General features: G+C 36.2%; 1 protein-coding gene and 1 pseudogene across 7 annotated transcripts in view; one reads left to right on the top strand and one right to left on the bottom strand.

The window, feature by feature from the left end:
- The window catches only part of Supt3h (SPT3 homolog, SAGA and STAGA complex component), a 487,114-nt gene that overhangs the window by 22,761 nt on the left and 443,038 nt on the right, over positions 1-21,315 (bottom strand). The window contains exon 12 of one of the 7 annotated variants that reach the window (XM_047559660.1): positions 2,178-2,231. The exons of the other annotated variants lie outside the window; for them this stretch is intronic. Coding sequence (XP_047415616.1) covers positions 2,193-2,231 — 39 coding nt within the window. The 3' untranslated portion in view covers positions 2,178-2,192. Of the gene's footprint in view, positions 1-2,177; positions 2,232-21,315 lie in introns of those variants that run through there. 7 annotated transcript variants of the gene reach the window in all.
- On the top strand, positions 10,137-10,525 carry LOC124989694 (prefoldin subunit 6-like; annotated as a pseudogene).

Genomic DNA, 21,315 nt, shown 5'->3' with positions numbered 1-21,315 from the left:
GTGTAAAACTATTTCCTATAGTGGTTTCCTTTTGTGATTTTGCTAATTTATTCAATCTAGTCCATTTTCATGCATTCTCTATTATAAGTCATTTAGCCACCCAGGCTGAAATGAACATATGGAGACTCTGTCTTCTTTCCAATTCTTCATATAAACATAATTATATGATGATATTAAAGAGTCAAACTTTTAATGAAAGAAAGTCAAGTAAGGTTATAATATCTTAAAACATGATGTTGAAATCTAACTGGAGAAATCTGGAGTTTGGATATGATAATACAGATGAAAATATTTGATAAAATGCAAGGCTGTATTAAGTGGAAGGTATCTGCAGTTATAGTGAAGTATTATTTGAAATTCACTTATAACAAAAATCTACTGAAGACAGTTGTGAATCACTGACCTTGCCCTAGGAACATGGGTGGGTTATCCAGGTAAAGTATGGCAGAATCCTGATATTCAAGGGCAGAGGGAACTTGGGAGACCTGGTGCTTTAGTGACAAGTTTCCAAAATCTCTAATCTGGAGTCTCAAATCCTTAGTTCATCTGAGAGTTCTCTGTGCTGGGGGCAGAAAAGTAAGATGAATGATACCAAAGACCAACTCTCAGACTACCCTCAGTTTTGCCCACAATCAATCCTACTTTTGAACACAAGACAACTCCCACTATAAATGAGCAGGTAGAGAGGAGATATGCCATTATTTTATTATTCTAGAGGTAGGCTGTAATTTATATTTTTCAAAGATATTGAAAATATTTATTGATAACAAAGGTAATGATGCCAAATTTGTTCACCTCTCACTTTAATGTCTTTATTGATAACAAAGGTAATGATGCCAAATTTGTTCACCTACCACTTTAATGGTCACTTATTGATATCTTTCTTTTTTATGATTTGTTTCATCATAATAATGGATCTTATACTGGTGCTAATTTTATTTGTAAGCAATGTAACGGTAATCAGATGGTGTTGTAGATATTCTCCAGAAAGATATATTAAGTCCTAATCTCCAGAACTTCTGAATGCTATCTTATTTGGAAATAGGTCTTTGCAAATGTAACCAGATTAAGATGTAGGATGGATCCCGATCTAACGACTGGTGTCCTTTTAAGAGGAGACAGAAAATTGTCATGTAAAGATACAGGCAAAGACTGGAATGATTTCATTACAAACCAGGCAATACTAAGAATTGCCAGTAATCACCAAAAGGGAAGACATGAAACAGAACCCTTAGAAGGAACCAAACCTGCTGACATCTTGATTTCAGACTTGTGGCCTTTGGAACTGTGGGACAATAAATTTCTGTTGTTCTAACCCATCTAATTTGTGATATTTTGTTACAACAGTCCTAGAAAACTAATACAGATGGTAACCCACTTACTTATACTATTTGCGCTGAGTACAGATTTGTGTATTATGAAAAAAGTCACTTAGTTTTAATCCAGATAGCCTGGAATCTAGGGCCACTGTTTAAGTCTTCAAAAACCTGAATCAGCATAGGAAGCAGAATCAGCTGCTTTTTGGGTTGACATGGTCAAAATGAGATTGGTTCTGCTTCCACTCAGCCAGGAAATTTTCCTTTTCTGGCTTTTACAGCAAGTACAGGAGTACCACTGTTACTTGAAACAAAGACTGGCCCCAAAGTGTACTTTTAGAAATGCTTTCCTAAATGATAAACCTAGAAGGGGAAAACTTGAGATGATCTCCTCAAGACTGGCCTTTTCACTTAAGACACTGTATGAAAGTACAAGAAAAGATGATATCAAGTCAATACTCTAAAGGAAAAGTCCTGTGGTATTTTAAAAGTGAAGTTCCTGATAATGGACTTCACAACGCAATCCTTTTGCTTCAATGTTTATCTAAGAAACAAAGAGAAAACTTACTTTATTTTTGGCCTACTAAACCCTAGGACCTCCATCTTTATAATGTATGAAGGAATATTAGAAAACATATTATGGTGAAAAAATTTGTGTATGAGGAAATATAAACTAAATGTTAAGGACACGTGGGAGTAGTAGTTGTACTTCTGGGAGCCAATGACTAAGAAAATATGTACCATATTTCCACTGTATCATCATTGTACCTTGTTTTTTCAGTCCAAAGATTGGTTTACAACCTTTCACTACATAATTGTCACATGGTATAATTCATCCACAGGCCACTTAAGAAGGCAAACAGAGCAGCAAAGTCTTCACCAGGAGCATATGGATGCACATTTTTTTCTTGTAACCTGCAAGCCCAGAATATGCACATTGTCAATATATTGCCAAAAGCTAACTTATTGGTTGTTTAGGGAGCTGCAGTACTAACAGTAAACACACCTTACGTGAGTGGCACTGAGGACCACATCAGATAACAAAGCCAATGATAGTGGTGCAGAAACTTTGGACATGGAAGATTAAATTTTTTAAGTCCATACTTCACAAAATTTAGTAAATTTTCTCAAGTATATTTCAGTTCTAATACACAAATCAATAACTAATTTTTTTCAGATTAGAAAAATATTTGCTAAACTGTCATGAAGAAATGTGCATCAATTTGACTATTTGATTTTTAACATATTCACAGGTATTCCATGTATCCTAATCTTGTACCCAAAACAGTTCATTATTGAATGATTTTCAAGTAATACCAGCACAACTTTAAAAAAAGTTTCACATAATGATCACAACTCATTTTTTTTTTCAAAAACAAAACAAAAACCCTCCAAAACCAAAATCCAAGTCCCCCAAAACTTGGCTTAAAATCCACAATGATTATGCAGTGAAATACAGCAATGATCAAAAAAGCCTTTAATCATGTTTTCTTCATTAATCATAACAGTATCCCTGTGCCACTAAAAAACACTAAGATGTATCAATTCTTTCCTCTGCAGAAAAACTCAATGTGCATCTGGGTCTGGGGATGTCCTCCTCTAATTCTGGGACTCTTGAGGAACCCAGGGTGACAGCTTTGGAAATGCCTCCCTGGCTTACAAATGTTTATTCATTTGTTCATTAACTCAAAAGCATTTATAAAGTACCTATGACAAGCCAGTGTTCTAAGTGTGAGGATGTATCATGAACACACTAAATCTTCCTTTCTAGTGGGGTGACACCCACACACACCCACATATATACTGCAGTGATGATAAATGTTATGAAGACGAATAAGGAAGGATGAGGTGACAGAGAGAGATGGGGGAAGTGCTGCCTCACCAAGAACATCCTGTCTTCCTTCTAACTGTTTCATTTTCCTGTGTATGTTCTTTGTGAAAGGCACACAGTGAAACAGTCATGGTTTTTATTAGACAGGAGTCTCACTTTGGGCCAGTGGGTAGGGGAGGGGGAAATACATACATGCAGATGTATGTGTGCATTCATGTGTATACATGTATAATCATGCACAGATAAAGCCTTCAAAAACAATCTTTTCAAGAATGATGGTCACTCCTACTTAGACACAAGGAAGTGACAAAGCCATGACTTCAAACCAAAATAGAAGTTTAACTAATAGTCAGTGGTCTTGCTAATGCTCTCATTGGTAACAGCTGAGTGTTGGTGTTAACTATATATATCTATATATCTATATCTATGTCTATCTATATATTTGCAAATAATAAAGCACTTTCCAATCAATTTTCCCACTTTATTTTGTAACCTCTAAAGATGATTCAAGTGGTTAACTTATCTTTCCTCAGAAAGGGCTAGTTTAAGTGATATATTTCCCTCACAAGTCCTTTAAACCTACCAGTGCCACACAGCATATGAACATCCACATGCCACAAGAAAAGTACACCAATCCCATCAGTACTATGATGACAGCTGAAGATGACTGTATACATATATAGAACACTTATCTGAAGTCCTTAGATATAGCAGCACAGAAATATTATCTTAACCAGGACCTCAAAGTCCTTCATGTATTATACAAGACCTACTACTTCCTTCATTCTGAGATCCTCAGAGGGAGCTCATCTAGCCACAACAACTAATATGAACTTTTTTTGCAGTACTGGGGATTGAACCCAGGAGCACTCTGTCACTGAGCTACATCCCCAGTTCTTTTTATTTTGATACAGGGTCTTGCTAAGTTGCTGAGGCTGGCCTCAAACTTGTGATCCTCCTGCCTCTGTGTCCTGAGTTTCTGGGATTACAGGTGTGTGCCACCCTGCCTGCCTCTCATATGAACTCTTTCAAAAAGAAACACTAAGGGTTTTAATAACTGCAGAGAAGGCTAGGGCATGGGGAAAGCCTTAAGAAAATAGCTCGGATTTAGAAATAAATGTAGAAGTTCTGCTTCTTCTATGGTTCTGCTTCTTGTCAGGACACAAGATCATGAGGCTGGCCGGTGCTGCCTAACTGCCTGGGGATTATTACAATATAAAGAATGAATGCAAAGAGGGTGAGAAACACATTACCACCCATAAATCATTCAAAGATTTTTTTCACAGTGTCATATACCTATAATATAAAGATAAAAAATATGTTTAAACACTGGTGATTTAAGATCAGCTTGATGGTTTGTGCTTTGACACAAGGGGACATGATTACTGTGTGGTGACAGAAAGGCCTATTTATCCAATCTCCTGTGAGACAGGAGGGTATAATTCATCACATTATTGTATACCAGCACAAGGTTATGGAGGTGAACATGGTCACATCAGAATAAGCCATACTGAATGTTCAATGATGTCACTTGTTTTGAGTGGGAGAAAGACACTATTCAATGACAAAGACACAGTCAACTGCCTTTTGAAAAGAAACATTTTATGTGGAAGGGAATTATTATCTAGGCACATTTTAGTCACCCAAATGACAAGGTGGATTGGATAAAAATATATCCAATATTGCTAAAATTTTAGAAATATTAAAAAATAAAAGCCTAATTATAGGACAGATATTATTTGATGTGCTAAAAAACATCTTGATAGCATCAAATTATATCAGTGCTCTAATGATAAATATATAGAAGCATTAATAATTTCAAAATGAGGCATATATTACAACCACGATGGCAATCAATATGGTGGTTCCACAGAAGAGTAGCCACGGCACCAATGTATGACCTAGCTATTTACTCCCCTGTATTTACCCTAAATAATTAGTAAGTATACTACAGTGATACAATACATACCCATGTTCATAGCAGCACAATTTACAATTCAAAATATGGAACCAGTTTAGGTGTTTGTCAATGGATGAATGGATGAAGAAAACGTTCTATATATATATATATATACAATGGAGTTTTTTATTCAGTAATAAAGAAGCATGAAATTACATCATTTGTAGGAAAATGGATGGAACTTGAGACCATTATGTTAAGTGAAATAAGCCAAACTAAGAAGGTCAAGGAAGGTCCTATGTGTTCTCTCATATGTGGAAGCTAGAGAGGAAAAAAAGGAAAAGAAAGGTGGAAGTGCATCTCCTGAAAATCAAAGAGATCAGTAGAACAGAAAAAAGGGACTGGGGGAGGGCAGAGAAAAGGGAAAAGGGAAATACTGGGGAATGATATTGGTCAAATTATATAGTTATATTGTGTGCATGTCTGAATATGAAACAACAAATCCTACAGTTATGTACAACTGTAGATTTAAAAAAAATGGGAAAAAAACCAAAACGAGGCATATATATATATATATATATATATATATACACACAAACAGACAAAAAATGATGATGCTCTTCATTCTTGTAAAAGAAACTCATGAAAACCCCACAGCTAAGATCAGTCTTAACGGTGAAAGTATGAACATTTTCCCCATGAGATCAGGAATAAAGCAAGGATATCCACTCTATCATGCCTATGTCATCACCAATAGCAGTAAAATAAGGCAAAGAAACAAAAGTCATACACATTTGAAATGTTGAAATAAAGCTGCCTGTATTCATAGAGAATTAACTTGTCTACACAGGAAAACATCAAAGAATCTACAAAAATGTTAATAGAACCCATGAGTTTATCAAGGTTGCAAGACACAATGTCAATATAAGAACAAAAAACATACCTTATTTCTATATACTTGCAATGATCAAGAAACTGAAATTAAGAAAATATAAAAGTATGAAAAACATGACTTAGAAGAAATTTCAACAAAATAAGTGCAAGCCTGCAGAAAACTACAAAACATTATGAAAGATTTAAGAAGATCTAAATAAATGAAGAGATGTACTTAGAAGAAATTTCAACAAAATAGGTGCAAGCCTGCAGAATAAAAACTACAAAACATTATGAAAGATTTAAGAAGATCTAAATAAATGAGGAGATGTACTGTGTTAACAAGTCATATTCTCCACAATTCTTTTTTTTCTGCGGTGTTGGGGACTGAACCCAGGACCTTGTGCTTGTGAGGCAAGCACTCTACCAACTGAGCTATATCCCTAGCCCCTCCATAATCTTATCTATAGATTCAGTTCAATTATTTTCTAAATCTGACCAGGCTTTGATTCCAAATGAAAACTCAAAAGGACCTTGAACAGTGCCCCCCACCAAATGTTGAAAATGAATGAAGTTGAAAGGGCATACACTATCTGATTTCAATACACAGTGCAAAGCTAAAGTAACCAAGTTAGTGTGGTACTGGCATATAGAGAGAGATGCACATCAGTGGAAGAGAAGAGGGATGGGAAATAGACTTACGTGATATATTTATCCTCCCCAAAGGTGTCAAGACAGTTCAATAGGGAAACAAGTCTTTTCAACAAAGAAGTCTGGAACAATTCATATGCAAAATAACATACCATATAAATATTAACTAAAAACCAATCATAGACTCAAACATAAGAAACCATAAAACTTCTAGAAAAAGACATGAGAAAATCTTTGTAACTTTATGGTAAGTCAAGTTTCTTAGCTAACATACTTATGTATAGAGAAAAACTGATATATTAGACTACTTCAAAATTCCAGGTTCAAAGGCTGAGGGTGTAGCTCAGTGGCACAGAGCCTGCCTAGTATTTGTGAGGCCCTGGGTTCAGTCTCCAGTACTGCCAAATGAACAAACCAAAGCTCAAGCAAAATGAAAATATGCCCACATCAAAATATGTATGTGAATATTTATGTATTTTTGTGGAAACTACTCAAAATTGCCAACAACTGGAAATAACTCAAATGTTAATTACATAGATAAATGTGACACAGCCATAGAAAGGAATACTTTAGCAATAAAAGAATTATGGTACATATACCTGGATGAATTTCAAATATATTATACTAAGTGAAAGAAGTCAGACTCAAAGGGGGTAAATAGGTATGATTCCATTTATATGACTTTCTACTATTGGAAATCATATGATCGAAAAATAGATCCATGGTTGACAGGGCTGGAAATTATGGGAGGAGAAAAATGATATTTTTTCAGCAACAAAAATGCTCTGTATCTTAATTGTGATAGTGGTTGCACACATTTGTCAAAACATCCAATTAGATATTTAACCTAAAAGAGTAAATTTTATTGTATATAAATTATCCCTTTGTAAAAATTTTTTAGAATGATATATTTTGGGGCATGGTCAGGATTTGTATAACACAGGCAGAAAGAAGATCTGAACTTGAAGAGTATTAGAAAATGCAAAACAACATTTTTTTTACGTTTCCATGTTGTTGGTTTTCCACCTGGACACATACTATGTTTTCATTAGAAAGAACCAGCTGAATAGAAAAATTATATGACTAGCATTATTTCCTTAAAAGCAAGGTATATGTAATTACAAAATCAATTCATTTTGGCAAATACTTAGTGAACGCCTACTATTTACTAGGCACTTAGCTAGGCACTATGGGAGGAAGACAGATACTTGAGGTTCAAAGCAGGGTGTCCTGGGACTCACAGTTTAGTAGATTTAAACCATTCATGTGTACCCTATCACTAGACGCCATCAGCAGTCACTTCAAACTTTGAAATAGTCTTTTGCTCTAGAGTGCTTAAAATTTCATTCTGCAGAACTGCCCCAACTCTCAGATGGAAAGGAGTTGGGAAAAGGAGGTAAGACTGGGATAGTCATATATATTTTGCAGGGAAAAGAAAGCAGAAAGGTCTTCGGAGAGAACACAGGATGCCTGACCTTTCTGAACATGTCTTCCCCCAATTAAAAGAAATTTTTTGGGCTTGGGAGATAGCTCAGTTGGTAGAGTGCTTGCCTTGCAAGCACAAGGCCCTGGGTTCGATCCCTAGTACTGCAAAAAAAAAAAAAATTTTTTTTTTTTTTTGGAAGACTGGAGAATAATTTTCCACATCAGAAATAGAGGTTTTGTGTGTGTGTGTGTGTGTGTGTGTGTGTGTGTGTGTGTTTGTGTGTGTTAAGCTTTACTTAAACTTTCTTGACTTTCTCTGCATTTAAAAACAGAATTTGAGTGCTGGGAGTATAGCTCAGTGGTAGAGTACCTGCCTAGCATGTGCGAGGCTGTTTTAATCCCAGCACACCCCAACAAACATGCAAAAACAGAAAGGAAAAAAAAAAAAAAAAAACTGCACAAAGCAAACAAGCAAACAAAAACCCAAACACCAACAAAACAAAATAAAGTCAAAAACCCAGGACTTAAAAGCACAAGAATGTAACTGATATTAAGGATGGGATTAAACCCTTAGGCATAAATCAAGATAATGCTCGGAGAACTAGACCCTGAGCACAATGAAAAGATGATATTTTGTTCCCAGTATTTTACTTTGAGATGGTGTTAACTATTTTATACTTTCCCAATTGCTGACACAGTTATTTGCTAGGCATAAAATGCTACTTTAGGCTAAAAATATATATTTTTTCTTTTTGGCATTTTTGTGATTGACCTGAGACTACAAGTCTGGTTATAATCAAAGGGCATATTAAAGGGAACCAGCCACCATTGGTTATAACAACTCAGATTAACCATTACATAAATGTTCACTACAGGAAACAAGAGTTGTGAAAATAACATGTTTGCAAATATCTGTTGACACATGATTCACTCTATAGCTATCATGTTACTGGTTGTAACTAATTTTTAAATTGAAATTTTAACAATTACAGAAAGATTTACATTTTAAGTTCCTGCTGTCTTTTCTCCTCCTTTTCTTATTTCCCAATAATAAAATGTCAATCTAAACTATTTAACTATTGCTGGAGACCTATACGTTCCAGAAATTTTCTCTAGCAATCATTAGACACATATTGTTTTAGTCATCTTTTTTTGCTTTTCTGACTAAAAGACCTGACCAGAACAACTGTAGAGGAGGAAAAATTTATTTTATTTGTGGGCTCACAGTTTTAGAGGTTTCAGTCCACAGATAGCAGGCTCCATTCCTTGGGGCTCCAGGTGAGGCAGGACATCATGGAGCAACAGTGTGGCAGAGGGAAGCAGCTCACATGATGATCAGAAAGCAGAGAGAGATCTTCACTTGCTAGATACAAATATATACCCCTAAGCCATGCCCCCAATGCCCAGCTCCTCCAGCCACACTCCACCTGCCTTCAGTTACCACTTAAATAATCCCATCAGGTGACTAATTCATTAATTGCATTAAGGCTATTGTAACACAATAATTTCTTCTATGAGTCTCTCACATTGTCTCACATGTGAGCTTTTGGGGGACACCTCACATTCAACCATAACGGATATATTCTTCTAATGTTGACAGTTATCTGTGTCTATAAAATTTTTCTTTACAACTAGACTTCTGGAGGTCTTTTCATTTCTCTGACACAGTGATTTTTCTCAGCACTAGATAGTGATATATTATAATCTAAGGCTCAGACTGCATTCTAAACCAATTAATTTCTCAAGGTGGGGCCTTGGCATCAATTTGGATGCTCAGTGGGTTAAGGAATGGAACACTAATCCAAGTGGGAAAAAAAAAAATCAAACTTCCAAGTCTTTCAGATTTATTTCCATTCTTAATTCCCTATTGTCTTTATCCACTGTGGTAAGAAAAATATTATAGTAATATTCTGTGTATTCCTGTTGTGTGGATCTCTTTAACTGGCTTGGTCTAATCAAGGTTCTCCTGTAAGCTAGCTTATAAATGAACATTTTCTCTTAAAGACTGATGTTAAAAGACATCCAAGATTATTAAAACAGAAGGGAGAACGTGAGTCGGGTTAGAAAAGGGAGATCAGGCTCCTTCCAGAGCTTGAGACCAGTGCACCCATCCTGCTCCCAGCAGGCTTTCATCCCCACCATGGCTAAGCTTATCCAAAAGAAGCTGCAGGGAGAAGTGGAGAAATACCAACAGCTACACAAAGATTTGAGTAAATCCAGTCAGGGAGACAGAAGTTTGAGGCACAACTAAGAGAGAATAATATCGTAAAAGAGGAACTGGCCCTGCTGGATGGGTCCAACGTGGTTTTTAAACTTCTGGGTCCTGTGCTGGTCAAACAGGAACTGGGGGAAGCTCAGGCCACAGTTGGGAAGAGACTGGACTATATAACAGCTGAAATTAAGTGATATGAATCCCAGTTCTGAGACCTTGAGCGACAGTCAGAGCAACAGAGGGAGACCCTTGCTCAGCTGCAACAGGAATTTCAGCGGGCTCAGGGGGCAAAGGCAGGGGCTCCTGGAAAGGCCTGACCCCATGGCTGGGGGGAAGGGGAGGGGAGGGAATGAGGCAGCTCTAGGGTCTATAGTATTGTAGCTAATAAAATGTAAAAAAAAAAAAAAAAAAAAAAAAAAAAAAAGACATCCAAACCTGCTAGCTCTTAAGGCATTTTCCTTGATTTATGTTCATCATTTGGTTTCAGCTCATGTCAATAAGAATATATTTTATGTGCGTATTTACAAATTGGTTTACTGCTGATAAAGTATTTCTACATGTATTATCTCATGTGAACCTCATCGTAATTCTGGAAAGCAGGCAGAATTACTGTCCCATATTAGATTGAGAAAACTGTGGGAAGGTTAAATGATTTGTCTAAATCTCACAGTTCAGTGACAGAGCCAGGACACTTAATGTCCAATCCACTATATCTTCTACTATTTAGTCCACCTAGAACAGTGGTCAGTGAAGGATAACTTACTTTTAAAAGGCATTTTAGGATAAATAACTAAACTACGGAAACATATTATTTTGTGACAAGTATCAACCCAAAAGTGACATTAAAGGTTAAGTCATAGCCATACATGGGAACATTTTAATGTACTTTAAAGAAGTACCTGGAATATAGTATGGGTCAGAAAATATTTGTTGAATGAACAAATGTACACATCTTACTTGATTGTTGCAATGTATATGATTCTTCTATACAGCACAGATGTAGAGATAAGTACTCCAAGTGAATCTTTAGTTTCTATTTTCATTTGATCGTAAGGGTATAGAGAAAGGGTCAGAAAATTAAACTTAGCATTCTGGTCGAATTAGTCTTCAAGAAGACAAGGACAGACTAATGGGTGATAAGACACATAAAGGTGGTCCTCTATTCTTCCTGCCTGGAAGAATATTTTTAGGATGTAACTAAATATTCACAGGAGAAAATATTAACTGAAAACAGTTCACAAGACCTCCATATTAAATTAATGTCACCAGGCAGGAAGAATAAAGGATAGCTATTCCAGCCCACGAAGCAGATGTAGAACCTGAGTATAATTAGAGCCTATGCATTTGTACCTTTATAAAAGCTAGTTCATTGTGCGGTGATATGTTTAGCTGGGACGAACACAGACATTATGTATTTGTAATAATGCTCCTAACACATCTGGCTTGAGGATCACCACTAGTTGACATTTGGAGCAAAGCACAAATTCCTCCTTAGTCAAGTCTGAGAAGTTGCCGAGTGAATATGAGGCCAATAACTGGTCAGGAATGATGACTAAAATCTGTGAAACAAAATGCTCGTCAATGGTAGGACAACTTCCCAGAAACAGAATTGACAATGCAAAAAAATTACTAAAGTAAGAATATACTAATACTCAATTTTAACCAACAAATGATACTAAGTTTTTTTAAACCAACAAATGATTTAAGAGGGCCTGAGGGATAATCTCATTACTGAAAAATAAAAAAAAAAAAAAACAAATTGTTAGACTCACAGCACACTCCTCCCCCTTTCTGCTTCCTTTTAGTTTCTTCAGACTCTCAGAGGCCCTGATGGGGCTTTAAAGGGACAAACATGTCTTGACATATATTAGGTAGGTCTCAAATCCAGATGTACGTTTTTTCAAAAGTAAGATGGCTTATTTAAAGCAGTTAGAAGTTGCCACAGAAAAGCCAAAATTATAGATATTAGATATGGAAAAGGCCTATTAGATCATCAAGTTTGTCTCTCATGGCTAGTGCCTGAGAAGCAAATGAAAAAAAAAAAAAATGATCCACTCACTCCAACTATTCTCTGTGTGGTTAGCAAGACAAAAACTCTTAAATAAAAATGAGTTTTGGAAGTTTATTACTAAAATATTGGTCTTTCTTTTTTCAATTATTTTGTTCTTTGTCAGCCAAAATCTGGTGAAACTGGGCTTATTTTGTTTTTGGTTTTATATACATCTATCTACCTGTGTATCCATCTGTATTTGTATATATGTACAGAACATATATAGGTACTGTAAAGTCACCACTTATCATGGCTTTCAATTGCTTCATTTACAAATAGTCACATTTACATTCATAATAAGCTACTGATTCATCCAGAGATATAGATTCAAAATATGGTTAAGTTTTTTTTTTTTTTTTTTGGTACCAGGGATTGAACCCAGGGCAGCTTAACCACTGAGCCACATTCCCCCCTTTTTATTGTGAGACAGGGTCTTGCTAACTCATGATCCTCCTGCTTTTCTGGGATTACAGGTGTGCACCACTATGCCTAGCTGGTCAAGGTTTGCTAGTGTAGAAACCACACACATGACCAAGTCCTCTCTTTTTTGGGGAGCTCAGAATCTAATGACAAGGTATGACAACTGACAGATGGTACACACGGACACTAAACTCTGGATAGAAGCATCAAGGACTTGGGTTTAACTATATGTAGAGACCAAAGGAAGAAAACTGCCTTTATCCTTCCTCATAGAAATAGTTTCAATACTTCTGAAAACCTTTTTCCATGATGCTTTGTAGATACAATTTTGAAATATTTGCACATAAATTTATCTAAATACAGGAGTAGATTAAAGTCACAGCAACATCCAAGGAACAAAATGCTTTGCAAATGGGCTGGGTAAACAAAGTGGGAATACAAGAGATTCTCTTTCATTGGTAAACAGGCTCAGAGGGAAACTGCTGTGAATAACAACAAATAGTATACTTGTGTAGTATCCACTGTAATTATGGCTGGCAACACCAAACAACTTATCAGACTATTATGAGAAAATGAATCCAACCTCAAACTGATTGACCAAGATATTCATTCTCTAGAACCTGAGCTGGATATAGAGAGTTGTGATAAGAAAAGTATGATTTCTTTATGAAAGAGCCATCATGGAGTGGCCCTAGGTCTCCTTAAAGAAAAGTATAAAAGTGTTCTCCAACTAGCCTTTTAAATGCAGACATATTTTTCCATATTGTTGCTTAAAATAAAATTGTGACAGAACAACTTTTTTTAAAAAAAAAATCCAGATGGCTTACTATGACCTTACAGTAAAAATACATAAAAAAATTTAAGTTATGAAATACTAGAACACCTTCTTCAATTGACTTAGTTGATGGTATCTGGAATCTGGAATTATTTCTATAAGAAGTTAGCATTCAAACCCTTCATCAAAATTATAAACTGCTACTGAATACTGTTTCTATGGGAAAAATAAAAATTAACGCATATTATATTGACTCATCAGGCCTTTTCCAGGAACTTAACTTGCCAAAGGGACAAACATTGACTCTTTGTTTAAAAAGGGGGACCCCAATGGATTTTCTACAAATTTGAGTGCCAAATGAAATGGAAAATCCATCATTCTCAGAAGTTAGAAGACCAATCCATGGTAATGATGCTGTATTTTCTATTTCTCAGCTTTGGAAAAACTCACTCACTGTATTACACTAGTGAGGAAGAAAGAGGCTCAGAATCACGAAGTAATCTAGAAGTAATGAAGCCAGAATTAGGTAAATGAACACCTGAGGAAAAGTAACTATTTGTGGAACTAGGTAAATTCCCCACTATAGCCACCTTTTCCATTTTGCTTTCTTTCATCTTTCAACTAATTCCACTGTTCTATTTTCCCCTACGTAAGCTTGGTGGAGAGAGGTTCAGCTTCACTAACTACACTGAAAACCACACCATAGACTGTGAACACATAACATGGCACCCACCTTGAAAAGGATTTAGAGAATGAGTTTATCCAGGTTTTGCTTTTACATTTTTACTTAACCTCTTCTGATTTTAAGGCAATTGAAGCACTTCATCCTTGGAAAGAATTCAATTTCCCAGGTCAACTTTGCCAAAGCAAAATGCACCTGCACCATCATCGCTCCATAGACTCTAATCTCCTCCTAAATGATCTCCCTGCTATTCTTCAGGACTGTAGCACACTCTTTTCATAGCACTCAGAGTGATCCTTTACCACCTATTTTGAAAACAAGCTGTCAATTAGAGTGAGTCACTATGTTCTACTGAACTTGACTACGAGGTGGGATGGCTTAGTGGAGTCAATGTCAGCCCTCTGCTGAGGTTCTGCTCCTTTTTCCCACTTGATACCTGCCCTCCCAAATCTTTCTTTCTTGTCTTTACACCTCTTACAGACCCAGCTCTGTTCAGTTTTGCATTCAGTGAGTATCTATGTTCCAGTCTCTGCACATGATCACAAACACATGAAAACAAAAATGTAAGCATTTAAAATACATTTAAAATATAATTTTAAATAATATTTATATAAGACAAATATAAATTTATTTGTTTAGATAGTTCTATTAAACTAAAGATTTTCTAACAGAATCTAGAAACAAGATCACTATCTTCAAATACCTGAAGGTCTATCTTATGAGGCAAGATTATTTCTGTCCCTTCAAGTTCCAAGAAAACCTCCAAAGATAAAACACAGTATTTCCTTATCTAAAAGATAAAAACAAATAGGACACAAAATATGTGTCCTTGATGAGGTACATGTTACAATGGGAACAACCACAGAATTCATTCTTCATCATTTGGTTGTGTAACTTGCAATTCTTGGGTTAGCAATGAACAGTCAGTTCTGCCTGAGAAACTCCTTTTTCTGATTTCACAGCTCTTTCCGTCACATGGTCTTGTATAGAAACATGTTGCACTTTCTAGGCAGGGTCATATAAACCCACACATCAATGCTGCTCCCCTCCTCCCCAGTCGCTTGTGGAGCAATGAGGTGCTGCTGGGGCCAAGTTCATCTCAGGATGGCCAGTTGGGACGGGCAGATACTTCTACTGAAGCAGCAGTTTTTCATCTCCCAGGCTTTATCGCTCACTCTATAACAGATAAGGAATAGCAGACATCCTGTCTCTAGCACACTCAGAAATGAATTCAAACTAATGCAAAACAGAATCGGTAGGCACAGTTGTTCTCATTATGCTCTTCTAATGAAACTGTCATTTTTATGTGCAGAATGGTTTTTTCATCTCTTTCCTCTACTCCTCTCTACTCCTACCTGTGCAACCACACCTGTTATGTGCCAGGTTTGACCTTTGGTCAATTAGAATTTCTTAAATACTGCAGGGAATCATGGGTCAGTATGCAGCAGAAGCTACTGTGACAGATGGCATGTGCATGGCTTTGTGAGAAATGTGGGAAAACAGATAGGTATCAGATACATCTCACATACACCATTATAAATGCACTCACGTTTATGTTTGTTTGTTTTGGTTTAAGGACAGTCTTTAGGTACGCTTTTCCCCTGGCCCCAAACCAGGAATAATTTCTGACTATCTACAAGGTAGCCAAGCATACATATATTACCATTTTTCTTGTTTAATTACAAGACTGAAAAGCTTCATACTGTCATTCCTCCTACTCAAGCTGATTGTCTTTTAATAGTTTCAATGAAAGTTGTGCAAGGAAATAATATCCTACAATCTCTGGTCTCCAGGGAGGAATATGGTTGTTCCCAGAAGAGAGCGAGTCTTTGCTGAATCTGCTACTTTATGAGTAAAACAGGAAGTTTGGTCCTCTTTTATTGTACCTTTTCCATTTTTGAAAAATTGCCCAAATAGTTCCACATAGAGTTGAAAGAAAGTTATTAATGTCAAGAAGCCAAGATCTTTCTCCATGGTTTGCTGAATGAGGAAAGAAGAAAACTGCACTTAGTTATCCTTTGCTTCTCCTGCTTCAGCCAAAGCAGCAAGGAGAGAGAAGTAATAAGTGAAAGGGATGGTGTTTGTCTTTTAACAAAATCACAACGTTCTGCCCTCAGCTCCAGCAGTCAAACGTTGACATTGCATCTTTAACACAGATAGTCTCTTTTCTGAGAGACGACATACTAATTATAGTGCTTCTGCCAGAGGGACTTACACATGCAAACCATTATGTAAAATAAAATTTCTTTTTCTTTAAGAATACTCAAGATCATTAGACATGGTTTTTTCAATACTAGAAGTTCAGGCCAAAAATGAAAATAAACAGTTTCAAGTATTTGCAACATAATTCCCTCATGCATTTATGGAAATACAGTAAAAGTGCCCTAAAATGTGGCTTGACATTTCATGCTGCACTGTTTTTCTATTTTTCTAATTCTCTAACATTTTCCCTCTTATCCTATATTATTTCAGTTTTACTATATTTCAAATATTCACAGAGCAATAGCTACAGCTATTACTGAATACTTGAGCTTTGAGGGAGTTAATGAACAACAGGCAGCAGCCCAGAAGCTTGTTGTAAATTAAATAAACTCCTTATAAATTAAACATGGTAACACACCAACACAAATGTAGGGCATGACAACATGACATAACTTTTTAAAATGGCAATTAAATGTATAGCACTGCTTTCCCTAATGATGTGCTATGCTAATTTAAGGCTAAGGTGATGATTCTGTTGATTTAACAGTTTAACATGGAACTCATAAATGAGAATAAAATCTGCAATAAAGAAATCATGGGGACTTTAGCATTCATGAGTATAGAGTTAAGTATATTATTATATGGGAGAAAGATATACATTTCAATTCAATCAATTTTTTATAACATAAACTAACTTAAGCCATTTGGGGTAAAGAGTAAGCAGTCTTTTAGATTCAAAGAAACACATCCCTTTATTAAAAATTCAGATTCTCAAGAGGATACTAATTAGTAGATCTTATTTTTCCTTTTTATTGTCTATGTTTTACTTCTCCCACGGTTTACTTTTTAAAACTTTTTATGAAAATGTTCTGAAAATAAAAGAGATGTAAGGCACCACTTATAATGTCCTTATAAAACATAAAGCACCATAAATAGAGATATAAGTTCTGTCATAAAGGATAAAATCAGAAGGAAAACATAACCTCTGAGCTCACTTGGATTGGCTGAGAGAAAGAATGCTCTTTCTGTTTGGGACAGCAGCCCTGCTGAGAAGGATCTGACTGCTATCATTTTCTTGTATTCATTAGTTTACTCTGCAGTAGGAAAAAAAAATACAGATCAATTGAGTTTATTTTTAAAAGTCCATGTTAACTGGCTTTGTTTCTTTAAAAAAAAAAAAAAAAGCAAAAGGCACCCTTATTCAGATAAGTAGGTAATCCAGTTTTTCCACCACCATTTTACTATGCTATTACTTTGTGACATTATTAACACATTTCCTTTAAATGTCCTTTTTTATTCTAGAGGCCAGAATATGATCATATAGGTAGTGTACTTTCCCTACCTAGGATTACATAAAATTACTTTTAGAGAAAGCCATCTCTGAGGAAAACAAAGACATTATGGTCAAAATCCCTCAGTAAGCAACTTTGAGGCTATCCAAATAGGCAATAAGAATAAATTCTTGATCATGTTTGTAGAAATCTTAGATGTTTTTGCCTCAGTGGCAACAGATGAAACCTGCAGATGCATGGGGAACAAGCGCCAAGCTCGAGAGGAGCATGTACCTCACTCTTTTCCCCTGTACCTCCCACATTTAACTACTTGGTCTCAAAATATCTAATGCTCTCTCTTCCTTGGGCTTCTGTACTTGTGCTGATGAGTCTGTACCTCTTGGCTCTTCTTGCTGACACATCCTTCAGGTTTTAGCTTAGAGGACACTTCCATCAGGGAGCCTCCACTGACATAGTTAGGCCTCATGGCATCTGTCGTCCTTACTTACTACTCAGAATTATAGTTGCCCTCGTCCTTGCCTGTAAGCCTCGTGAGAGTAGAGACAGTCTGTTCAGAAATGTGGTCCCAGTACCTAACACTTACCCTGCCATATAATCAGATGCCACTAAATATTCATTGAACAAATTAGCAACATGCTGATAATGATGACAATGTAAATAATGGCTAAATTTATTGAGTGCTTATTATATGCCATTATCCTAAGTCCCTGTTGGAACTCAGAGAAATGATACCCTAGTGTATGACAGTTTGAAACACTTGAGCACTTTGAGTGAAAGGAAACTGGAAGGTCTTACAAACTGCCTCTAAATCAAGGTCTTTCTAGCTTTCCCTTATTTCTCCCTGCAAAGGCAGGAAGAAGTTCACTTACATACCAGTGGGACCATCTTAAAAAAGAAATGTGATTTTCCTCTCTAGGGATCTCATCACATAACCAGGAAACATTACCTCACAAATGCTACCTGCCCAGACAGGCTTTTCACGTCACTTTCTGATGGAAGCCCCAGGAGATTATCTGAAACTTTGTCTGCACTATAAGACAAACTTCTCTCAAGGCAACTTTGAGCCTCTCACCTAGGGACACCCTACTTCCTCCCCTACAGCTGAGAGAAACACTGTCCCAGGATACTGTCCTTTGAGTTCAATTATTTATCCAAAAAATCACCTATTATCCTCTAAAATAGCATATCATTGCACTCTCCATTTCCCTCTACCCCATGAAGAAGTATTTATGCTTCAGACATCTGTCACTTTCTTTGAGTTTCCTATTTTGTAGGGCCCCTCTATTTAAGAACATTAATACATTTATTCGCATGCTTCCTCTCCTGTTGGTCTGTCAGTCCGTTTCAGTGATGCTTCAGCAGGTAGAGGGGGATTTTTCTTGCCTTCACACCCTCTACATTTAATCTTCACTGCAACACTACAAGACGGGTGCCATTACCACTCCCATTTTATAGATGGAGAAACTGAACTTCAAGAACTTCCTGAATCTTTTGGGGTTGCTTTGTTTGAGGACTGGCTTGGCAATTTAGGTGAATTTAGTTTATATACTAGGAATAAGGGTAGATTGAAGAGTAACTGTTGATTGATAACCTACCCAAATAATTATAGGTTGACCCAAATGAAATTTGACAGTCAATTGGTTTTGAATTATATATATATGGCAATTTCATGTGGTTCAACCTCATATATTGAGTTTAACCATAGTTTAGTCTTTATCCCTGTGCTCTATCTATATATATCACACACAATTTCAAAAAATAGTCTACTCCTACGTATTGTTACGCTAGAAGTGGCAGGTACCTGGGAGGGCATTCAAGCACAAAACTCTTTTCAACGCTGTCAACAGCCTTCTTTCTATGGCTGCCTGAGTCTTAATGACATCTTTCCTACATTTAACTCTTCTGTGAACAATGACATTGGGTGTAACACGTTCTGCTTGTGTAGGCCATGTCCAGGTTCTCAGAAGAGGTAAAATCAGTAATAAAATTTTTTCTATAATTTTAACTCATAGAATGACAAAAAGCCAAAGGTAAAAATAAAATAATTTGGAATAAAAATGATTTAAATTTGCCAGTTCCCAGCATTTCTGGAATATCGCCAGGGTTAATTTAGATTGGGCCTCTCGGAATGTGCATTACTCTAATCTGATGCAGCCTAAGAAACAGACTTGATATGAAGACTCAACATAATGGACAGTCTGTTCTCAAGTTGCCCAGCCCAGAACCAGAATGTTTTGTTTGTTTCACTTTAGAAGAGGGTGATACTGTGTCTCTTAGTGAAAGGTATTTGTGATGAAAATAACTTATAGCCTAATTCAAAGCTATGTATGGCAAATGCTCACAGAAGGAAACAGAACTTGTTTTTAAGGTGGGAACATTTTTAGAGTTTGCTGGAGATTTTTATTTCAAAATCTCCAAATTCAACAATTCTTCAGCCTCTATAAACTTTCAAATGGAAAGCTCCAATATTTAGAGTAAATAATTTCTAAGCTTCCCCTTCACACCAAGTTTTCTTTTTCTCTCCTGTCATAAGAGTGCTATATCCTGGCACCTGAAATACAGAACTCCTTTGTAGTAAAGCTATCATATTCTACCACTCAGAATGTGTTGCTAATGAGGTTACTGCTTAACAGAACCATAGAAGGAAATTGAAAAGAGAAAATACCCTGACAAATGTGTTGACCAAAGGATGCCAACAACTCTCCTAGGGTCCTGTCCGAAATTCAAGGATTTTTAAAAAGTAAAAATGGACTTTAGTGTATGTGAAAAATCATAACATTGAAACATAAGTCCATTTATCTTTTAACTATTTTTCTAGTTCTCTTCCAAAATTTTCCTGGTTATTAAAACACTGCTGTGTAAATAAAAATGTTATGCTTTATAACTTAACTCCTATTTTTTGTCCTTACAATATAATAATGTCATTGTTTGTTGTATCACACTTAAGTAATAGGGCTTGATTGGAAGGACTTTAAATAGCACATTGAAAAAAAAGTCTTTTGCAGGAGAATGAGACTGTGGAATGAAAGACCAGGAATTCAGAAAAAGACCAAGAAGGTCTTCTATAGTTCTGAGAGTCCTAAAGGAGTTATATACTATGACTTCACTGAGATGAACAGAGCTCTTTATAAGCACCTTCCTGTCTGCTAAAGGGGTTGTCCAAGGCTAAGCTGTATACTGATAAAGTTATGGGGAATGTATAACCAGAATTTCAGAGAAGCTATTCAAATTCCCAGAATGGGACTATAATTACAAACAAATAACACAAATCATTAACATATATCCTCTGCCATGATGAATAAATGCTCACTTCTGCATCTCTATGGAGATATTCATAATTAATTGCTTTGTGCACCCAACTCCCTGAGTCATCAGGACCACCAGAAATGAGAGCTTATAGTAGTCTGTAAAATGCTACAACTCAGAGATAAAACACAACATATGCTATAATTACAATCACAGACTGTAGGAGCAGGAATGGGCCTTAGAGGTAATTTACTTCAACCTTTTCATTGTAGAGTTGAGCTAGAGTGACTTTTCCAAATGTTATTTGGCCAGTTAATGGCCAAACTGGGAGTGAAACCAGGTCTCTTGACTCTAATTCTACTGCCTTTGCCATTATAACAGGTTTCAGCCATGACATACTATTTAAACAAGGTCAGTCACTCAGGCACTATCAAGACTTA

This window comes from Sciurus carolinensis, chromosome 7 (assembly GCF_902686445.1).
Source record: "Sciurus carolinensis chromosome 7, mSciCar1.2, whole genome shotgun sequence".
Classification (NCBI taxonomy): Eukaryota; Metazoa; Chordata; class Mammalia; order Rodentia; family Sciuridae; genus Sciurus; species Sciurus carolinensis.
This window is presented reverse-complemented; position numbering and strand designations above follow the sequence as displayed.